The following is a 22,884-nucleotide window of genomic DNA, read 5'->3' as shown; positions in this document are numbered from 1 at the left end:
TCAACAGTTTATTCCAAACTTATGGGAATCAACTTATTTATTCTAAATTGTAACAATCTGGGTTTCATCAAAGTCTTGTCAGGTAACCTTTTTCACTCTTAATTTTTTCAAATCTATTTTTAATGACCGATTCTTCCATTTTTGTATTTAGGGCAACAGAGAAGTTTGATGATTGTAAAACAAAACGTGACAACCCTACCTCATGCACTGTTGATTATTCTCCTGTATATTTTGTCAACATTGAAGTCTGGGTAGAAGCAGAAAATGCACTTGGGAAAGTTGCATCAGATCATATCAATTTTGATCCTATAGATAAAGGTAGTTATAAACCTGAATTTGAGAATTTATTAAAGTAGTTTTTAAGATTTTAATTAATGTAAAAATAAGCATTTTTATTATCTTAGTGACTTTTACAAATTTATTTTATCAATACATTAAATTAAATTTGGCAAAAAGAAAAATATCCATAATCCAACCACAGTAGTAACAGCTATTTTTACTTTGAATGTTGTCTTCAGGTATTTGTTCAGTTATCAAACATTTTACAGGATTGTAATCATAGTATACAAGTTCCATTTTTATTGCTTTTTAAAAATTTTATATATTATAAATATTTAATTGTGTTTTGATATCTGAACCTAAAAAGATTAACAAATGTAATAAACTGGCTTTTTCTTTCCATTATAATAATATGGCATAGCATTGGTTTCAGAGATATTAGTTCATTTAGTGAGAATAAATGAACATTGTGAAAGAAAGAAGATATAAAGAGTATATTTGAGTTTGTGTAAGAAGTTGATAAACATTAGGATTTATTTTATTCTTTAGTGAAGCCCTTTCCACCACATAATTTATCAGTCAGCAACTCAGAGGAACTGTCTAGTATCTTAAAACTGACGTGGATCAACTCAAGTATTAAGAGTTTTATGAAACTGAAATACGACATTCAGTATAGGACCAAAGATGCTTCCACTTGGAGCCAGGTAAATTCAAAGTTACTGTTTGTTCAAATAGTTTTTCTTGTAACCTTCTAACCTAAAAGTCTTAATCATTTCCTGAATGTTTTAAGTGAAATATTTTGCTTGATACCTCTTCCCGATCAATTTCAAGCAAGGGCAAATAGGAAGACTTCTAGGTAGAAAAAAAAAGTTTTGCTAAATATAGTAGCTTTTAAGTGAAATATGGAAGTGATGCAGGGTGATAGGGAATAGCATTTTTGATGGGAAGTGAAAGTAACACAATAAGAAGCAAATTAAGTGAAGGATCTTGTAAGACTGAAAAGGAAAGGGACAGTGACCCAAAGATAATGCTGTCAGGAAAAATACTTGGAGCTTTTTTAAAAAGTCTTCTCACCATAGCTTTGAGATCCTGATACTATTCTTTGTTATAACTCTATTTATCACTAATGGTATGCTTTTGTTTTGTTTCTCTGTTTGCAATAATGAGCTCATAAGGAAATTGAGCCCATGACCTTACTATTTCTGTCCTCCATTCCACTTATCTAAAGGGCTCAGAATACAATTAAAAAAAGCAGTAAACCAAAATGGATTAATGCTTCATGTTGTAAAGAGAGGATACATACCTGAAATTCTTCAGAATATCTTTTGAGACAGAGTTTTAATTCATTGGTACAAAAAAGATTGACACCTATTTTGTATCCAGTATTAAAGTCTCAGAGTAGTAGAAAGAAAGTAGTTATTTGTCTATATGTAGTCTCTTTTTTCCTGAAAACCAAGCTTATCTATAGTGATAGCTTTTCTTTTTCTTGATTGGGTGCGTGTGTCTTCTGTTTGCCTGTCCAGATCCTTCTCCACCCTACTCCTTGTCTTGGTATACTGACCTGTATGGATTTCATCTGTAGTTTCCCATTTTCTCGAGTTTCCTATTGAGTTTGGTTAATGTAAGGAAGGGGCCTGGCAAGAGAGCGGAAAGATAGAAGTGAGATCAGCATATTTATTTTCCCTGTTTCCTCCCTGGAGCTTCCAGTGTCTCTCAACCTAAGGTCACTACTCCTCTCAAGTTAACCCTCTCTAACCCTTTTCTTCTAGGTTCTGGTACCTTCCCTCATCCTTTTGGGCTGAGGGGTGGTAACAGCTGTAAACTCCAGAGTACTGACTGCACTATCTAAGGTTGCACTATACTCTACCCATATTCCCTTTAGTAAACCCTCCTTGAATTAAGTTCTAATTGGAACGTGCCTTTTTTTTTTCCTGCTGAGACCTAGTGTTATAGGCCCGATGGAAGCAAGAAGTGAAAATAAAGAAAAGGAAGAAAGAATTAAATAGAAGATGTTTTCATACTTCCCAAATCTATTAACTTTGATTTTGACTGATTTTTGACTTGCATTTATTTCTCTCCAGAGCTTGAGTTAATTTATTAGTGTTGTTTCATTAAATTCATTTCTAAATCTTATGTAATTTGGAAGACCTATGATAAATACCATTGGGTTTTTTTATTGGTTGATTTGCTTTGTTTTCAGATTCCCCCTGAAGATACAGCATCCACCCGATCTTCATTCACTGTCCAGGACCTTAAACCTTTTACAGAATATGTCTTTAGGATTCGCTGTATGAAGGAAGATGGTAAAGGATTCTGGAGTGACTGGAGTGCAGAAGAAAGTGGGATTACATACGAAGATAGTAAGTAAATAAGTATATAAAGAAATGAAGGTATTGGAATTCTGGCTTAAATTCTGTCTGCTTTTAATAATATAGACCTTATTTATTGCTTATATTGTGATAATTTTATTCAAACTAGGACTTTTATTTTTAAGAACATTAAGATACCAAATTTAGTGTGCATTGTTGATGGTATGAATGTATTTGATACCTAATTAATTAAAATTTCCTGGAATGATGACTTAATAGTTGATAGGTCCAGGACATTTTATTAAAGAAGAGTGGTCCATAGCTATTCCTAATTAGATAATCATATCCTGAATCATTAAAATCACACTAGCTAGCAAAATACACCTCAAACCCTTACATCAAAAAAGACATTTGTGCTATGTTTTTTATTCATTTTTTTCTAACAGCACTTGATAAACCCCTGGAAAAAGATCCTTAAGTTTTGGTTGGTTGGTTGATTTTCATTTTCATTTTTTCCCCATGATAATGCAATTTAAAAACATATAGATAAAATGGTGTACAGTTTCAAGAAAGATTCCCTCTCCAAAGCAGCTAACATTACTAATTTCTTCTGTAGCCATCAAGAACTAGTGGTCCTATAGCATGTAGATTTTTCTTTTTGAACATTTTCCTGTCATAATCTTCACCCTTTAGGAGTCAGTGGCAGCAATCATGGTTTTAAAACTTCCCCTAACTGACTATATCCCTTCACTTCCAGCTCTACTAGAGGTTTAAATAGGTAGTGAATTGAGAATGTCAGAGGCGAAAAGTAAAGTACTCTTCTCCACTAGGAATTTTTTCTCATACTCATAAATACCAGGAAAGAAAGGAATCCTGCTGTTGCTGGTTTGGGGGTCCTCAACTGGATTCCTTTGTCTTGGCCAGGAATACTTAAACTGGATTCTTGAGGCCTTTTTAAAAGTATTTGGGTCAGTCTGGGCCAGTTCCTGAATTGCTTTAAAATGTAGACAAAATATGCTGGTTAGCGCCTCTGCATTTTCTGGGGAGATGGTACATAACCTTTGTCAAATGAAAGAGAGCGACTGGATCCCAAAAAGTTATGAACCATTAACTTAGTGAATGAAGCCTCTAGGTTGGTTCACTTGATGTTAGGAAATATTTCTAGCCCATAAAATTTTCTTTATAATTTCATATTCTTTACTCGGATATTTTTGTACTTACGAATTTATCTATTTGAACCCCCTGCATCGGTAGCCTTATCCCCGCCTGCTAGTTTGCTGTTGCTCTTTCCTCTGTTTTATCAGCTATAATTACCTCTTCTCTTCATGATCAGCACATCATTGCTTAGATTTTATTCAGATCCCTTTTTAAATTCTATTGAATAACATATTTTGCAATTATACTTATAACTTTTTTTAAATCAGTTGATCCTACAGGAATTTTAAAAACCTAATTACTAGCATTTGATACTTTGTTTATAAAGTGCTTTTTTTCACATGGTTGGTGATTATCACAACAGTCTTGTGAATTAATTTGTATTATATCTTGTTATACTGAATCATCCCAACATAAGGTAATAAACTTATACTATATTTACTCCATTTGTTTAAGTTTGTTTTATATTCTTATATTTATACATATAGGGGTTTTAAGCATATATTTAAGATTATTCAATTTTATTTTTAGCAATAAGAAATAGTGATGCATATATAGTCATGGGATGTAAAGTACAGCACAGGGAATATAGTCAGTGGTATAGTAACAGTTATATACATGTCAGAGGGGTAGCAGATTGGGGGAGTTAACACTTTGTGAAGGGTGTAAATGTCTAATCATTAGGTTGTTTTGTATACCTGAAACTAATTTAAAAAAATAGTGATAGCATCTTAGGACATATTTGTAGCTTTACAATTTTAAGATTACATAAGAGTCTGATACAATCTAAATCATCACGCTATCACCCCGGCTAAAGGAAGACCCAGACATATCATGCTGGGTTGGAAAAATGCTGGTATAAAGAAAGACACCATGTGATTGGAGAGCAAGAATATTAAAAACAAAGTAAGAGAATAATTTCCAGAATTTTATTTTACTGTTATAATGAACACTTTTATTTTAAAGAGTTTATGTCATTTCTTTAGGACCATCCAAGGCACCAAGTTTCTGGTATAAGATGGAGCCATCCCATACTCATGGCTGTAGACCTGTACAACTCATATGGAAGGTAAAAAAATCACATAATGTATGATTCTTTTATCTCTTACGTAAATACATTTTATATGGTATGAGTGGAGTTCTTTTAACTTAAATTTTTATTCATATTAATACCTGCAAAGCATTTGATAACTATTTTTAATAAATAGAAATACAAAACTTTGTATATACTATCCAGAAGTCAGGTTCATAAACTGCAGGTAATACCTCATAGATACTTGAGCACAGTTCTGTGAAAGTTCTGTAAGAAGCGGCCCTTGTTTTCTGTTGAACTTTTCTGAGTGCCTCAAGAAATAATAATTTGGGTTAATCAAAATGTATGCTGTTAACAGGAAATAAAAATTATTGTGCCCTCCATAAATGTCCATGACTGAATCATTCTGAAAACAGGTAAAGAAAAATACTCAGGCATAAAATAATTTAGGCCCAAATAGCTACAGTGCAGAATTGTATACAGAATTAAAAGCTAACAAAATGATGCTACTTTTCCTCTTAGTTGAAGTCATGCTTTTACTCTTAATTCAGTAATAGTTTTACTTTAGTAGTGAGTAAAATGAGATTGCCAATCCCTTTCAATAAATATTTAGAGATTTGACCTAATAGAATTCATGAACATGAAGAAATGATTATTCAAGATTTATGAAATACGTTTTTAAAATATTTTATTACAGACATTGCCTCGTTTTGAAGCCAATGGAAAAATTTTGGATTATGAAGTGACTCTCAAAAGATGGAAATCACCTTTACAAAATTACACAGTTAATGACACAAAACTGACTGTAAATCTCACAAATGATCGCTACATAGCAACTCTGACAGCAAGAAATCTGGTTGGCAAATCAGATGCATCTGTTTTAACTATCCCTGCCTATGACTTTCAAGGTTTGTGTCTGTGAGATGGGGGCTGATTGATGGGTTGGAAAAGGTAGTTAGGTATGGACAGGGCACCTGTAAAAAACATAAATATTCTAAGACCGTCTGCTCAGTATCAGTGATGAACATAGTTTTACAAATCAGCCTGCAGCCAAATAATCTGTTCCATCCTTACATGGCTGTCTTAAACTTTGTTATAAGCTCCTTAATAAGCATTTTCTGATTATTTATCTGTTTCTTTAAAATACTGTTGTAAGATTTGGGAACTTTATGATTTAAATATATTATCTGTCGCTTTCAAAGAAGAACAATTGCAATTTACATACACAGAGCATTTGAAGAATTTTGGAAAAGGAAGAATTTAAGTTTTAAATACATTGATTACCTATAAATTTTAATAAAGTGCTTTTTTTTATACATGTTAATACAGAGGGTGCCAAAAAAAGGTATACACGTTTTAGAAAGGAAAACTGGATTAAAATTACAATACTCAATATATACCGATAACAAAAGATGAATACAAGTCACGTTTGACTTCTGCAATTACAAGAGGTGCTCAAAGTGGTTACCATCAGCATCCAGACACTTCTGATTATGGCGAACTACTGCTTGAGCATAGATAACATCTCTTAAAATGTGTGTACATTTTTTTTGCTCCCCCGGTATATGCTACAAAAACTGATAGCAAGATAGATCACTTGGTTATGAAAATGAATCTAAAATACCACAATTTCAAATTTTTAAATGATATTTTTCATATTGATATTCAAACTTTGTTTTAAAGCTGCTCGCCCCGTAACGGATCTTAAAGCATTTCCCAAAGATAACATGCTTTGGGTAGAATGGACTGCTCCAAATGAATCCATAAACAAATACATACTTGAGTGGTGTGTGTTATCAGATAAATCACCCTGCGTCCCAGACTGGCAACAAGAAGATGGTAATGTACATCGCACCTATTTAAGAGGTATACCTAACTTAAATATTTAAATTGAAACACTTTTTTTAACTCTTTAGATAGAGTCTTCTTTTATATACTCTCTCCTGCTTTATAGGCATTATGGTCCATTGAAAAGACTTCCAGTTTATCATAGTTACTAGTACATCTAGTTTACTAGATATGTGACTCTCAACAAGTCACACTTAACCTCTATGAACTGCAGGATCTGTTTATGGACAAAGTAGGGTATTACTATCTTCTCTGTATACTCCAGTATTGTTTTGATCACAAAACTGTAAACTATGAGAGAAATATAACCTTTCCTGCTAACTAGTTGTATGGTCTCTGTACCTGATTTAACTGCCTTATCCTTCAGTGAGAAAATATTTTTCCTACAGCATCTGGATGACTTGCTAACTTCTTACAGCTGTCAAATGGGGGAAACATACCTAGAACTCAGATTTCCTTGTGTATTTTCACTGGAAATACTAATTAAGGACAGGAAGTAATGATATCATAGAACTCCAAAATGGATTGCTCTGTGTTTTAAGGTACTACTTGTTAGGTGGCTTTAAAGTGTTATAACAGTTTTAAAGAGAAAACAAAAACACTCAGCTTATATATGTTTTTTCAGTAAAGAAGGATAAATAGAATTCAGCTATGAATAATGTGATTAATCAGAGAAAAGCTCTAAGCAGACATACATGCCATACCAACAAAGTAAAGTTTGTAAGCTTTATTCATAAAATAGAGTGTTTGGCCCTCATTAACCTACTATTTACTACAATTTTATAATAAATTTTATAATTAAATAATAAACTCAGCTGTCTAGTTTATCAGCCTTATCAAATTAAGAGCATGGTGAAGCTAGAGAGGAGACAGATTGGTAATAACTAGACAGTAGCAGCTTTTTAACAAAACCCAGCATAGGCTCTGGAGACCTTCATGTTGCACAGGGATCAGTAGCTCTGATAACGTCACTGTATTACAGCAGAATATAAAAAAATCATTAATTAATAATATTGAGTTATCAAGAAAAGGTGAAATTACTCTGTTTAAGATGGCAATGGAGAAAAAGTCGAGAACCCTATGATTGCACTGATATGTGGTATATAAAACTGAAAACAACAAAGGAACAAAACAAACAAATGAAGAAACAAAAACTCATAGACACAGACAATAATAGTTTAATGGTTACCAGAGGGTAAGGGAGGAGGGTGGTAAATGAGGGAAAATGGGATCAAATATATGGTGATGGAAGGAGAACTGGCTCTGGGTGGTGAACACACAATGTGATATATAGATGATGTATTACAGAATTGTACACCTGAAACTTATGTAACTACTAACACTTGTCACCCCAATAAACTTTAATTAAAAAAAAAAAGGATAGCAACAGAGCATATATTACTTCATGAATAATACTTAAGGAAATACAAATTACGGTTGAAGGTATAAACTTCAGTATAACACCTTATTTTCTGATGTGGACAGATAAAATGCTTTATAAAAAGAAAACATTTACTATTGTATGCTAAAGGAATAGAAAAGTTTGTTAATTTGGAGAGATTATAAATAAGTATTCAAGATTATTTTTTCTTTTAAAGTTGTGTTACTTTCTGGGGAAATAACACTAATTCTTTTTCTCCCAGTTACCTGACAAACCAGGGCCATTTGTATTTTCTCTAGCTCTTACTTAGTGGAATCTTGATCATTAGGCAGATACCAGAGAATTAGGTAAGATTTACAAAAATTGTCAAACTAGAAGTAAGACCCAGGATAATTTGAGATCAGTGTTTTATAAATCCTGAATATAAATGCAATCATTACTTTTACTGACTATAAATTTTTATCCACTGTATTGGCAATAAGAGTAACCTTTTACTTTCACAAACAGTCTTACTTTACTAAGCTTAAATCCAGTACACAAAAGGCAATGCTTACTTAAAAAGCTGCAGTTTTAAAAGAAAGTTTATTGATCATGAAATTATAATGTAAAAATAAATAATGGAATTAGGCTTTTTCGTTATAGAAAAAAACAATGCTTAATCTACTATTCTTACCTTAGGGAACCTAGCAGAGAGCAAATGTTATTTGATAACAGTTACTCCAGTGTATGACAGTGGACCAGGAAGCCCGCAGTCTATAAAGGCGTACCTTAAACAAGCTCGTAAGTCCAAACTCACTTTCTTTGAAAAATGTTGACCTTTGTATTAAAAAAGACGTTATTCCTTTTAAATAAGGATATGTCTCATTATGTTCAAATAACTTTATGATAATGAAATTTTACTTAATTCTAATGATTTTCAGTTAGCAAATACCTTTATTCTATTCCAGCACCTTCCAAAGGACCTACTGTTCGGACAAAAAAAGTGGGGAAAAATGAAGCAGTCTTAGAGTGGGACCAGCTTCCTGTTGATGTTCAAAATGGATTTATCAGAAATTACACAATATTTTATAAAACCAACATTGGAAATGAAACCGGTAAAACTATCAGTTAATAAGAATCAGACTGTTTTTTTCTTAAGCTTTCAAATATTGTCTCACCTCAGAAAAGAGATACCTAAGAATATGCCTTATGGTTGCATTTATGGTTCTATTAAATATTATGTTGTGCTTATAAAAGAAGGATATTATGTCAGAGTTATGAAAGTTGTTTTCTGGTAAAATATATTTTTATTTCTTTTTAGTACTTTCACAATGTCAAATATATGAAGCAAAAACATTGAATAGTCGAATAAAGCATAATTATTGATTTTTTCCAGCTGTGAATGTGGATTCTTCCCACACAGAATATACACTGTCCTCTTTAACTAGTGACACTTTGTATATGGTACGAATGGCAGCATACACAGACGAAGGTGGAATGGATGGTCCAGAATTCACTTTTACTACACCAAAGTTTGGTAAGAAATAATGACAGTTAGTCTTCCTTTTCTCTTTTTCTTCTTAAAATTTAATCAGACTAAAAATGGACTTAGTTTATATGCTAAAATTTTGTTAAAAGTACATCTTTGGATTAATAGAAATGAAGTGTTCAGAAATTATGACATTTATGTGTTGTTTATCTGGTTTTAATTGTTTTCTTTAAACTATAGAAAATAGTTTTCCTCACCTTTTTTGTTGGTTTCTTTAACTGTTTCAGTCATGATTCTACCTATACCCTAATAAATCCCAAAAGAATTTGTGTATCTTTCTATATGGGTTCATTTTTTCCACTGGCAAAACTTGGGTGTGGTCTCTTTCCTTCTTGTTCCTTCCTTTTATAGGCAGGTTACTGGAAAGACTAGTCTACCCTTGCACTCCCTACCTGCATACCTCGAGCTCAGTCTCTTTTTTTAATAAATTTTTATTGGGGAATATTGGGGAACAGTGTGTTTCTCCAGGGCCCATCAGCTCCAAGTCGCTGTCCTTCAGTCTAGTTGTGGAGGGCGCAGCTCAGCTCCAAGTCCTGTTGCCGTTTTCAGTCTTCAGTGGCAAGGGGTACAGCCCACCATCCCATAAGGGAATTGAACTGGCAACCTTGTTGAGAGCTTGCGCTGAGCCATCCGGCCACCCCTCCAGTAGCTCAGCGGCAGCTCATTGTCTTCAATCTAGTTGAGGAGGGCATAGCTCACTGGCCCACTGGGGAAATCGAACCAGCAACCCTGGTATTCAGGGCTCGCGCTCTAACCAACTGAGCCATCTGGCCGCCCCCTCCAGCTCACTCTTTAACCTGCTGAAACCAGGCTCCCAATCCACCATTCCACTGAAACCTCTCTGATGTCATTTATAGAAGACCTCTTAGTTGTCATATCCAATGGATGCTTTTTAGTCTTCATATTTTTTTTCCTGCACTTCTTAGCATTTGACTCTGTTGGCCTCTCCACCCTTGGAACTGCCTTTTCCCTTGGTTCTTCTAACCTTTTTTCCTTTTTTTTTTTTTTTTTGTATTTCAAATGGCACTCTCTTGAGTCTCTTCCTCTCGGCTAGTTCCTTTTTGGTCTGCTTTTCTGTTCTGTTTTTAATGGTTTGTATTCTCCAGAGCCCTGTTCTTGACTCTATTTTCTTATCTGCCAATTCAGTCTGTCTACTCCCTGTTCACGACTTGAGCCATCCTCTCGTTCTTTCCCATATATACTTATCTTTCTTTGTTCCATGCCACAACTATCCAACTCTGGCCAAAGCCAGAAATTTGGATGCAATTTTAGTCGATTTTTAGCTTTTTTTTTTTGGCTCACATAAGCTGAGTATCAAGTCCTGTTGGTCATACATTCTAATTATTGCTTGTGCATGCCCTTTCATAATCTCTTTCATTCACCCTAAGCTTCTCATCTTTTTCTGTCTTTCCCGGTGCTTTGCCCTGTGTTAGGTCCTCAGCTTCGTTTGTTTTAGCTTTTCCTTTGGCCCTCCTTAAGCAGACTTAAGCAGCATTCTTTCTTGTTCGTAGTACATTTTGAATCATTATAGAAATTACCTTATTTTATTACAATTATATTTGTAACCCCCAGTGCCAAATACCAACACACTCAGTGATAGCTCTATATTACTTGTTGGTTAAATGATTGTTAAATGAGAATATGTAAATGGATGAGCAACTACATGAAATAGACAATAAAAGATCCAGAATTTTGCTGTGATGGCCAATAATGAATATAGTTTCTGGGATAAGATTTGTAGTGACATGTTAATAGAATATATATGTAATAAATATTTGAAATAAAACTTTGTGCCATGATCTTCAGAAAAATAAAAATAATAACCTTTTAAAATATTATCCTGTTTATAAAAGTAATGTTCAACATAGGGAAATTAGACTATATAGTAAAATACAAAGAGGAAGAAAAGTCACTCCTAAATCCCTCATCCAAATCATCTCTTAACATAATTTGTATATCCTAGTCTTTTTATGCATACATTTTTTCCAAAATTAGATAATAATTATCAGTATTACTTCATTATCTGCTTTTTTCACTTGACTTCTCTATTGTTTTATGGATCTATTATGGCTTCTTCACATAGCATTGACTTTGCTCCCAAGGACCTGACAGCTTAGTTGAAAATATGACTTAAGTAAACAAAAAAATGGAGAGTCATTTGGGCCATATAGACAGTAAATAGAGTGGGAGTTTAAAGATATCAGTACGGTGTGGAGTTTCACTTTCAAAGAAGATTTTGTGGAGGAGACTGTACTTGAGTCTTGAAGTTAGGATGTGGAAAGAGGAGGAAGAAGGCATCTTGGAGCAGCATGCACAAAGGTCCAAGGCATGAAAATAAGCAGAAGTTTAGCAGGAATAAAGGGAAGGTTCTGCCTGAATTTCGGCGTATATGTGAGAACGTTAGCATTCAAGAGTTAATATTTGCCATCCTATAGTTTATTCCTGAGCATTGATCTGATTTCTTGATTTCTGTTAGGTTTCATAGGATAGAAAGTCACTCACAAAGAGATATGTGTGGTGGAAAGATTAAGTAAATAGCATGTGACTGCAATGTTACTTTCATACATTTTTCCTGTAAAATACTAATTAAAAAGGGGACTGGAGGAGTTAACCAGAAGCAACCATAAGGCAAATTATTAAAAAATATCTCCAATATAAATTATGCCAATTAGTAATAAGCCCTCCATTAAATGCAGATAGGGGATTCATGTGGTATTTAGGAATCTTAGGCTTATTGTTTTTTAGATGATAATATTCCTCCTTTGCCATTCCTGTGCCTATTAAGATTCTCTTAAAATTCTTAGCCGTATAGGAGAGATATCATCTTCTTGAAAATAGTAAATAACTCTCGAAAATTATCTGAAGTTTGCATTTTTATTCCCTGTAGAAAGTTACATTTGAAGTTCAATTATTATTATTTTACCGCTTTTCCAGTTCTACCCAGTACTCATAAAACTCAAAGATAACTTTTTGCTAATATTCTGCTGAGTGCAGATCATAAATGTAATAAATGGTTAAGTATGAAAGCTCTAATTTACTGGGTAGATTATCCAATAAACTGAACTAATCATCTTATTCCCCCAACCAACATACGTATATGTATTTTATGCTTACTATGTGGCCAGGTTACTGAGTAAAGGCATAAGTGGCTGGGATATGATTTACCAAAGAAAAATAGCCTGTAAGTCTGAAAAGGCTGTAAAAAGAAATAGGATGGTATTTCATCTTTTTTAATAGTACAGGCATACCTCAGAAATTACAGGTTCAGTTCCACCGCAGGAAAGTGAATATCGCAATAAAGGAAGTCCCACTATTTGTTTGGTTTTCCAGTGTATATTGAAAGTTATGTTTCTCCTGTAGTCTTTTAAGTGCACAATCGCATTTGGCCTAAAAAAACTGCACATATCTTAATCAAAAAAATGTATTGCTAAAAAATGCTAACAATCATCTGAGCCTTCAGTGAGTCATAATTTTTTGTTGGTGGAGGGTCTTCAAAAAAAAATGTATCTGCAAAGAGCAATAAAGTGAAGCACAATAAAATGAGATATGCCTGTAATCAGGTTGGGAAGCTGCATTGTTTTTCTTTAGCATATATGTGAATAGTTATTTGCCTACTTACCCCTATCTTGTTTTTTAATTTAGCTCAAGGAGAGATTGAAGCCATAGTTGTGCCTGTTTGCTTGGCATTCCTACTGACAACCCTTTTGGGAGTATTGTTCTGCTTTAATAAACGAGATCTGTAAGTACCCTTATTCATATTTTTGCATTTTTACCCAGCTTTATTGAGCTATAATTTACATGCAGTAAAATTCATACATTTTAAGTGTACAGTTTGATGAATTTTGTAACTCTATACAGATGTATTACTACCATCACAATCAAGATAGAGAACATTTTTATCACCCTAAAAAGTTTCCTCACTTCTGTTTTGTAGTCTATCCTCTCCCTTAACCCCTGGCAATCATACCTGCTCTGTGACTGTGCTTTTGTGTATGACATCCTTCCCTTAGCATGTTTGAGATTCATCCATGTTGTTGCATATACTGATTTTTTTCTTTTTATTGCTGAATAGTATTCTCTAGTATAGATATTTCAAAATTTGTTCCTCCATACATCTGTGTATGGAAGTTCATGTTGTTTGTTTGATTTTGGCTATTATGAATGATATTGTTATGAACATTCACATACAAATCTTTGTGTGGTCATATGTTATCATTTTTTTTGAGTACCTACTAGTGGGATTCTTGGGTCATATGGTAAGTACATATTTAACTTTATAAGAACCGGTTAAACTGTTTTCCAATGTGGCTGTACTACCTTGTATTCCCGCCAGCAATGTAAGCGTCTCAGTTGTTCCATATCACCGCCAGCCCTTGGTACTGTCAAGGTTTTTCATTTTAGCCATTGTTTCTCATGGGTGTGTAGTGCTCTCATTGTGGTTTTAATTTCCATTTCCCTGAGAACTAGTAGTGGATCTTTTCATGGCCCTCTTATATATCTTCTTCTGAGGTGTATCTTTTGAAATCTTCTAGTGATTTTTAGATTGGATTGTGTGTCTTGTTAATAATGAGCTGTAAGAGTTCTTATTTATATATGTATTCTGGTTACAAAATTTTTGTCATGTATATGTTTTGCAAATTCTGGTCTGTGGCTTACCTTTTTGTTGTCTTAACTATGACTTTAGAAAAGGAAAAGTTTTTAATTTTGATGAAGTTCATTTTATCAGGTTTTTTTTAATAGTTCTTGTGGTTTATGTCCTGTTTGAGAAATGTTTGCCTAGCCCATTTGTCACAAATAGGTTCTACGTTTTCCTCTAGAAGTTTAATCATTTTAGCTCTATGTCGATGAGCTCTTTAGAATTAATTTTTGTGCATGGCATGAGGTCAGGGGCAAAGTTCATTTTTTTCCCATAGATGTCTTGTCATTAAGCATCATTTATTTATTTTCCTTCCTCCTCCTCCCCCCTTTCTCCATCCCCCCCCCCCCCCCCCCGCCCAACTCCGATTCAAGCTGTTGTTCTCAGTCTAGTTGTGGGGGACACAGCTCCCTGGCCCATGTTGGTATTACTGGTATGAGCATTGTGCGTCCCCACAGCCCCCCCCCCCCCCCACCAGCCGAGGCAGTCGGTCGCTGACTGTTGGTCAACTACAGCCGCTCATGGCAGCTCTCAGAGGCTGCCGTCTACTCATGTTGGCCGCCAGCCACTCATGGCAGCCCAGCTCCAGGTCGAGCCGTTGTTCAGTATCTTAGCTATAGAGGGCACAGCTCACTGGTCCGTGTGGGAATCGAACCGGCAACCTTGGCGTTAGGCATACAGAGTTCTGACAGCCTGAGCCACCCGGCCGCCCCTCTAGCATCATTTATTGGGAAGACTATCTTTTTTTCACTGAATTGCCTTGATTGTGCTTTGTCACAATCAATTGTCCATATAGGTTTGGATCTATTTATGGACTCTCAATTTTGTTCCGTTGATCTATATGTCTATTTATGTCAACAGTACTCTTGATTATTGTGGCTCTCTAGTAAGTTTTGAGAGCAAGTAGTGGAATTCCTCCAGTATGTTCTTTTTCAAAATTATTTTGGCTAAGTTCTTTGCCTTTTTGTGTAAATTTTAATACCAGTTTACCAATATCTTTTTTTTTTAATCCTGCTAGAATTTTGATTGGGACTCTATTGAATCTATAGATTAATTTAGGGGAAAATGCAATCTGAAACAGAGTTCACATGTTCATGAGTCTTTTGGCCATGAACATAGTAAATCTCTTTACTTATCTGGGTTTTGATTTCCTTTTGCAATGTTTTGTAGTTTTCAGTGGAGAGGTCTTGCACATCTTAATGTTAAACTTATTTCTAAGTATTTTTTATACTACTGTAAATGGATGTAATTTTTTTTTATTTTCTAGCTCATTGCTAATATGTAGAAGGGCCATTGATTTTTTAAAAATATATTGATCTTGTATACTGAGACCTTGATAAATTCATTTACTCTAATAGCTTTTTGGATTCCTTAGGATTTTTTAGATACATAATCATGCTGCCTGCATGTAAAGATGGTTGTTTCAGTCTTTGTGCTTTAGTTTTTTTTTCTTACTGTACTGTCTAAGACCTCCAGTGCAGTGTTGAATAGAAGTGGTGAGGGCCAACATCTTTTCATTATTCCTGATTTTAGGGGAGAAAGTATTGTTTTTCACCATTGCATGTGATGTTAGTTGCAAGTTGAAAAAGTTATATTTATTTCTATTTTGCTGAAAGTTTTTGTCATGAATGGGTGTTGAACATTGTCAGATGCCTTTTCTGCATCTATTCAGGTGATCATGTGATTTTTTTTCTTTCTTCCATGAATATGGTAGATTTTATTCATTGATTTTTCAGATGGTAAACCATCCTTGCATTCATTGGAGTTTTCTGGATTCATTGCATTAATCATTTTTGCATCTGTGTTCATGGGTGATACATCATGAGCTCTGTCCTTTTCCTGTGATGTTTTTGTCTAGTTTTTAATCAAGGTAATACTGATTAGCTCCATAAAATGGCTTTGTGAAATTAATGGGGACATGTTACCTCCTCAATTTTCTGAGAGTTTTTGTGTAGGATTAGTATTACTTCCTCTTAATATTTAATAGAATTCACAAATGAAGCCATCTGGGCCTGAGGTTTTCTTGGTGGGAAGATTTTTAATTACAAGTTTAATTTCTTTATAAAAACTTTATATAAATATAAAGTTTAATTTCTTTATAAATAATGTTGAAGTTATTTTAGTCTGATTTGGTAATGTGTGTCTTTCAATGAATTCATCCATTGATTGGTTGGTCTGTTCATCTAGGTTGTTAACTTGACTGCTTTTTATATTATGTCCAGATTTTATACTTGTTCCCACTGGAGAGTCAGTCTGGTAGAATCTTATTACTCATTTTCATTTTTATATTTGAACTTATTCTCAAGATGACTCACTTCCTGTATACTTAAGTACACTAATACCTCTCTAACTTTGGGCTACAAATTATAGTAAAGTAAAACATACATAAATAAGTTTTTTTTTTATGATGAGAATATTCTGTATTAATTGGGTGCTTTCAATATTGTTAGTCTTTGTTTTGAAAAATCAAATTTACCATATTTTATGTGGTACCATTGTGAAATTTTATTTGTTATCTAGACTCCTTTAGTTGGAAATTGAACATTTTTGCTTTTTTTGTTGGAAAGGGGTGTGCCACAACATTTAGGGGTGTGACCTAGCTAAAGTTTTTAAGTGGTTTTTATTGCAGAATTTAATTTATTTTTCTAATTGAACATTGATTACTAGTTTTAGCCTTGTTAACAATTTTTCATTTTGACTAGGATTAAGATCCTTAAGCATTTTAAATAGTATTTTTCTACCGATTACAAGGAAAGTAATTTTTTATTGGCTTTGAGATACAGTAGGTATTGTTTTTTTACTTAATTGGTTTTTTGTTTTTACTTAATTGGTTTGATTCTTAGATGAACATGTTTAGAAATAGGGACTATTCATTGTTTATTACATGTGGTTAGTTCTACATATGCCATATTTCTTTTCCTCTCCAGAATTAAAAAACACATCTGGCCTAATGTTCCAGATCCTTCAAAGAGTCATATTGCCCAGTGGTCACCTCACACACCTCCTAGGGTAAGACAATGTTTCTGACTTGTTTATAATACACATGCCTATTTGTATACATTTGTAGCGTTCAACCAAAAGATAATCAGACTGAGTCGAAAAGTAAATGAAAACAAAATAGCACATAAATGAGAATTTTAATCAAAATTTAAAATAATACCTATACATTTTCTAGCTCATCATTATAGCATATTTATTTTGATATTACTAATATCATTTATTAGTATCTTGATACTACATAATTGAAAACTTAGTGTTAAAAAAAGAAAAGTGTTAATACTGCTATGTGATAACTCTGTAAGGCATGCATTTTGGATTGGATATATTAAATTCATAGTCTCATACTGCATTTTAACACTGATGAAATGATTTGTATGTATTATCTCCTAATCTTTGAATTTTATATTAACAGACTAAAATGTGTTACATATTGTATATTCTATGAAACTTGAGTCATTTGAGTTTGTTTTTTCTTAATGTTTTCTAGTTTTCCTGTCCAGTTAATTCTATGCTACCTTGTCTAAGCATGAAATAAGAAATACTATTCATAGACCATTAGCTTATCAAAATGGCACATCAAGAGTATGATTTAGAATTCTGAGGAAATACAGCCTGATTCATTCATACTACTTAGAATCATTTCACAATATCTATGATTCAAGTAGTTGACTGATTTGGTAATATAGATTATCTCTGCACCATTAAAAGTTATTGAGAAGTTTCAGAGATGCATTAGCTCTGTTGGCTTTAACATTTGCCATATATATTTCAGAGTTTCTAAATAAACGTATGCCATAGGTAATAATCCATTTTCTTTCTTTCTTAGCATAATTTTAATTCAAAAGATCAAATATATTCAGATGGCAATTTCACTGATGTAAGTGTTGTGGAAATAGAAGCTAATGACAAAAAGCCTTTTCCAGAAGATCCGAAATCATTGGACCTATTCAAGAAGGAGAAAATTAGTACTGAAGGACACAGCAGTGGCATCGGAGGGTCTTCATGCATGTCATCTTCTAGGCCAAGCATTTCTAGCAGTGATGAAAATGAATCTGCACAAAACACTTCAAGCACTGTCCAGTACTCCACTGTGGTTCATAGTGGCTACAGACACCAAGTTCCATCAGTCCAAGTGTTCTCAAGATCCGAATCTACCCAACCCTTGTTGGATTCCGAAGAACGGCCAGAAGAGCTACAGCTGGTAGATAATGTAGATGGCAGTGACGTCATTTTGCCCAGGCAACAGTATTTCAAACAAAACTGCAGTCAGCATGAAACCAGTCCAGATGTTTCACAATTTGAAAGGTCAAAGCAAGTTTCATCAGTCAATGACGAAGATTTTGTTAGACTTAAACAGCAGCAGATTTCAGATCATATTTCACAGTCCTATGGATCTGGGCAAATGAAAATGTTTCAGGAAGTTTCTGCAGCAGATGCTTTTGGTCCAGGTACTGAGGGACAAGTCGAGAGATTTGAAACAGTTGGGATGGAGGCTGTGATTGATGAAGGAATGCCAAAAAGTTACTTACCACAGACTGTAAGACGAGGTGGCTACATGCCTCAGTGAAAGACTAGTTCTTGTTACAATTTCAGCAGTACCTGTAAAGTAAAGCTAAAAATATTTTATCTGTAATTTCAGATAAAAGTAATCTTCACTCACTGAAGATGATCATTTGCCCTTAAGGACAAGAATGTACTGTCCTCCCACATGGGCTATTTCTATCCCAGAAAACGTGGGATTCTACTTTAAGCACTACAGAAACTGACTTCCTCCTCTGAATAGCTGAATGACTTTGTGCTGTTTCAGGATGTTTGCACTGAAGAAAAACAGAAAGCTTCTCTGAAATTTATAAAGTGAAACGGTTACCTAAAAAACAAAGTGTATTTAAATAATAAGCAGTGATAAACTTAGCACAGCTATACTGATTTTAATGCAAATAGTCATCAAATAAAGTGGCCCTGGGGAGAGATAATATAAAGAATTAAAGGAGCAAGGTCTAGACCTTGCTAATTTATGCTATATCAGCTGACAACAATTTTAAAGGAGGTCCAGGCAGCCTAACTATTATGTATGAGCCTAACTTTTGTTGCCTGACCCCCCTCCAAAAAAAAAAAAAAATTACGCTCATTTGTACTCATACCAACACATAAAATATTAGTTTTCTTTCATTGGTAATGATGCTGCCAGTTACTGGAGAAGAGGAACTCTGGAGTTTTAACTTGGTAAATTAATAAATTTTTTAATATAATCAGTAATCTAAATTTCCAATAATTTGCTATCATTATTAACAATCTCTTTGAAGGTCTATTTTACAAATTCAGCCAAGTTCCCAGATAAGAGCTAGGAATGAAAGCCAAACTAAAACATTTAAAAAATTCTTTGCCATTTATAAAGGCTTAAATTGTTAACATTTTTTTATATAAACATTGACCCTTCTTGTTAAGAGTTCAGAGAATTTAGTTGATGAAGCACTTTATACAATGTTTTCAGCTTGAAATGTGTTTTAATATGTTTAATTTTTATTTTTATGTAGGCCAAGATTGAAAATTCTTTTTTTCTAGTAGATGTTTGAAGCAAATTAAGTTAGAGGACTTGGGCAGTTTTCACCAAAACAACACACAATCTCAAAAATCTGCATACTGATCTTAGTAAATATCACAGTTACTATTTTAATATTTGCCAGTCTGAGGTAGGTGGAACTTAGTTCTGCATTGTGATTTAGGAATATTCTAAACCTCTTCCCACATGTTCTGTTCTTCGGGGAATAAGTGAGCCAGGCCTCCAGTGTTTAGTGCTCAACCCACTTTTGCGTTGATGCCTTCTCCCAGCCCCAACATTTGATGAGGAGGTAGGGGCTAAGGGTAGGAGCTGAGTACGTAAGAAAAAATTGTCATAAATCATTAGTTGCTGAGTACTGCTATCAAGTAAGTTTGGAGAAACAGGTTTTGTTTTTCTGTCATTTAGGTTACAGAAATCAGGCCAACTTACAATAGTTTGTAGAGGTTAGTGAAGAATAAAAGACTAAGAAAAATTGGTTTACATTCACAGTTGAAATAGAATTCTACTCATTATCAGAATTTTGTTCACATTAGACTTTTTGTTACACTTCATCCTTCGTATTCTTGCCTAATACTTTTCAGAGTTCTTACACATGTATGGTCTTTGTGAGACAGAGCAGATGCTTTATTTTTATATATCCAGTGGTATTTTAGGTGAGACCAACGTGAGATTGATAAAATGACAGAATTAGAAGTATATGAGGAAAATTAGGCACAGAAAAGTCAAGTAGGGACAGAGAGACCCCAGACTCACACTACAGAATAATGGCATCACCACCATTTAAGTTAGTCATCAAAGGCTGGTCCAAAGCAGCATTAGATTTATCTTGTTAAATGTCTGTCAAGAAATTTATGTTTCATTTCCTCAAAATAAGTAGTCACGTTATTGCAATCATGTTTAGTTGAGAACTTTCTCATAACAAACAGCAGTGATAAAGGAACATTCTATTGTGAAGTTTGTACATGGAGGGAGTCAGTTAGAAAATGTGGACTCGTGTTGTAAGGGAATGAGAATGAAAAGTCATGTAAGAAAGGATATAGTATAAGCACATTTCTCTGTTGAAACTTGAACAGAACACGGTGCTGTGAGTGAATGCCTCCCTACCACACGATCACTTCAGACAAATGAATATGGTTACTGTGCAAAACTCTATTCAGGAGATAAACATAATTTCATCACTAATATGTAATACACATTTTTGCCCCAAAAAAGAAAAGAAATGAATTTGTTTTTAAGTACAAAATAACTTTGCTAAGGCATGTCTTGAATAATCAGTTTTGATGCATGTAAATTTAAATTGTATTTTAGGTGGGCAGAGAAACAAATCCTGGTTTTTTATGTGATATTTAGTCCACCTGAAAGTTAGTGAATTTATCACTCATTAAATCTTTAGTATCCAAAGTGGAGTTTAAAGTAATGCTAGCACATCAGAAAGCCTCTTTGTGGACAAACCTAATTCACAGCTTCTGGTACAGTTGCCCTCTTGTAGGACTAAAAAAATGATAAGCATATAATGATATGGATTGCTATTGTAATATGACTATTAGTCACCAGTGTCTTTGGTATCCTACTATCCCTCATCAAAGCATGATTCTGAATAACTATTGGAAAACTAGCCTCAAACCCATTAAAATCAAAATTAAGTCCTTTGTTTTTTGTTTTTTGTTTTAAACGTGGATCAGTCAGCACTCAGGAACATACCAGTGTGTAAGTAGAAGCAGGGGAAAAAGCAAAATCATTAACACGTTCTGGTTTCCTATCTGTTCTCTACCTAGTGATTCATTTAATTTCAACCATATTCCTTGGTAAGAGATTTTACACAATAATTCACCAGTAACCCTAGCTCAGTGAAGTTAAAGGTCAATGAAGTTGAATTATACTTTTAAAATGTTCATTTATGATAGGTCCTATTTAAAGTGGAACATCTAAAATAGCTTTATAAAGAGAAGCAAACAAATTTTGGAAGATGTCTTTTTTTTAATCAACACAGTTAACTAGTTAAATCATAACATAAATGTAGAGGTAGAATAATTATATAGCATTCCCTAAAATATTTCTGTTAACTGGCTTATATTGACCAAATATAAATCAAGTAGGAGAGCTCTTTCATTGTCACACTGGCGTACCTCAGAGATATTGCAGGTTAGGTTCTAGACCATGGCAATAAAGCAAATAACGCAATAAAGCAAATCACACGAATTCTTGGATTTCCCAATGTAATTTTTGTTTACACTATACTGTAGTCCATTAACTGCAGTAGCATTATGTCTAAAAAAAAAAATGTATGTACCTTAATTTTAACAATGCTAACCGTCATCTGAGCCGTAGTGAGTTGTAATCTTTGTGCTAGTGGAGGGTCTTGCCTGGGTATTGAGATGCAGTATCTGTGGGGCGCCGTAAAGTGAAGCGCAATAAAACGAGGTATGTCTGTATTCCACATTATTCTCTGGTTTTTAAGAAATTTCTAAACCATACAGTTCTGTTTCAATAATGTTGAAATGTTAAAATAATAAGCCACATAAAACTTAAAGTTCAATTGTTAAAAATTATTGGGGTAGCTTTCTATTGTAGGTCATGTTGATTCTATTGCCTAGGTAAGATTACTTAATTTTTTTTTTTTGCACTTTTCTGTAAATTAAGAGAATATGGAGCCATAAAATGGCAAGGTATTTAGTTTTAGCCTAAAATCGGGCATTGTCATTTATTTCAAAGAAGGTATAAACTAGCAGACTTACAGCTTAATTCTTCTTTGGACTGGTCCTTGACAGCAGTTCCTTTTTAGACTAATTATAAACTATTCAGATATAGGTCAAAATAAAAATTTTCAAAGCCAAATATAGTATCTTTTGGACTAATATATTTTTTCATCATATGCTACTAGTATGTGTATTAGCATAATGATAATCTAGTATATATTGCATTAAAAATAAAAAGGCAGTGCTGGGTGAGCTCTTCTGTTATCCTTTTGTTCCTAAATTTCTAAGAGCTTTTTGTAGTCATTAGGTCCTTCAGGTTAGTTTAACTTCATTAACCAGTTGTTTAAAGTTGATAGGTCATGATGAAAATGCATTTAAGGCCAGTGGTGGTAAGATGTTCCAGATCTTTTTATCCCTTAAACACAGGCTTTGTCTGAATGGTAACTACATGTTTCAAAT

The 22,884-nt window shown here is 33.7% G+C and overlaps 1 protein-coding gene across 6 annotated transcripts in view; it reads left to right on the top strand.

Moving 5' to 3' along the window:
• Positions 1 to 19,719, top strand: part of IL6ST (interleukin 6 cytokine family signal transducer) — a 47,128-nt gene extending 27,409 nt beyond the window's left edge. For all 6 annotated transcript variants that reach the window (XM_074328939.2, XM_074328935.2, XM_019743234.3 and 3 more), the window contains 12 exons: positions 152 to 318; positions 829 to 983; positions 2,480 to 2,639; positions 4,730 to 4,812; positions 5,474 to 5,684; positions 6,460 to 6,642; positions 8,684 to 8,785; positions 8,953 to 9,099; positions 9,381 to 9,521; positions 13,176 to 13,272; positions 17,097 to 17,178; positions 17,996 to 19,719. In XM_074328939.2, the coding sequence (XP_074185040.1) occupies positions 152 to 318; positions 829 to 983; positions 2,480 to 2,639; positions 4,730 to 4,812; positions 5,474 to 5,684; positions 6,460 to 6,642; positions 8,684 to 8,785; positions 8,953 to 9,099; positions 9,381 to 9,521; positions 13,176 to 13,272; positions 17,097 to 17,178; positions 17,996 to 18,736 (2,269 nt within the window). In that variant the 3' untranslated portion in view covers positions 18,737 to 19,719. The remainder of the gene's footprint in view (positions 1 to 151; positions 319 to 828; positions 984 to 2,479; positions 2,640 to 4,729; positions 4,813 to 5,473; positions 5,685 to 6,459; positions 6,643 to 8,683; positions 8,786 to 8,952; positions 9,100 to 9,380; positions 9,522 to 13,175; positions 13,273 to 17,096; positions 17,179 to 17,995) is intronic.
• The last annotated feature ends 3,165 nt before the right edge of the window (positions 19,720 to 22,884 follow it).

This window comes from Rhinolophus sinicus, chromosome 3 (assembly GCF_057876585.1).
Source record: "Rhinolophus sinicus isolate RSI-liver-muscle chromosome 3, RSI-T2T, whole genome shotgun sequence".
Taxonomy (NCBI): domain Eukaryota; kingdom Metazoa; phylum Chordata; class Mammalia; order Chiroptera; family Rhinolophidae; genus Rhinolophus; species Rhinolophus sinicus.
Note: the sequence above shows the minus strand (reverse complement) of the source record. Positions and strands in the feature narration are given on the sequence as shown.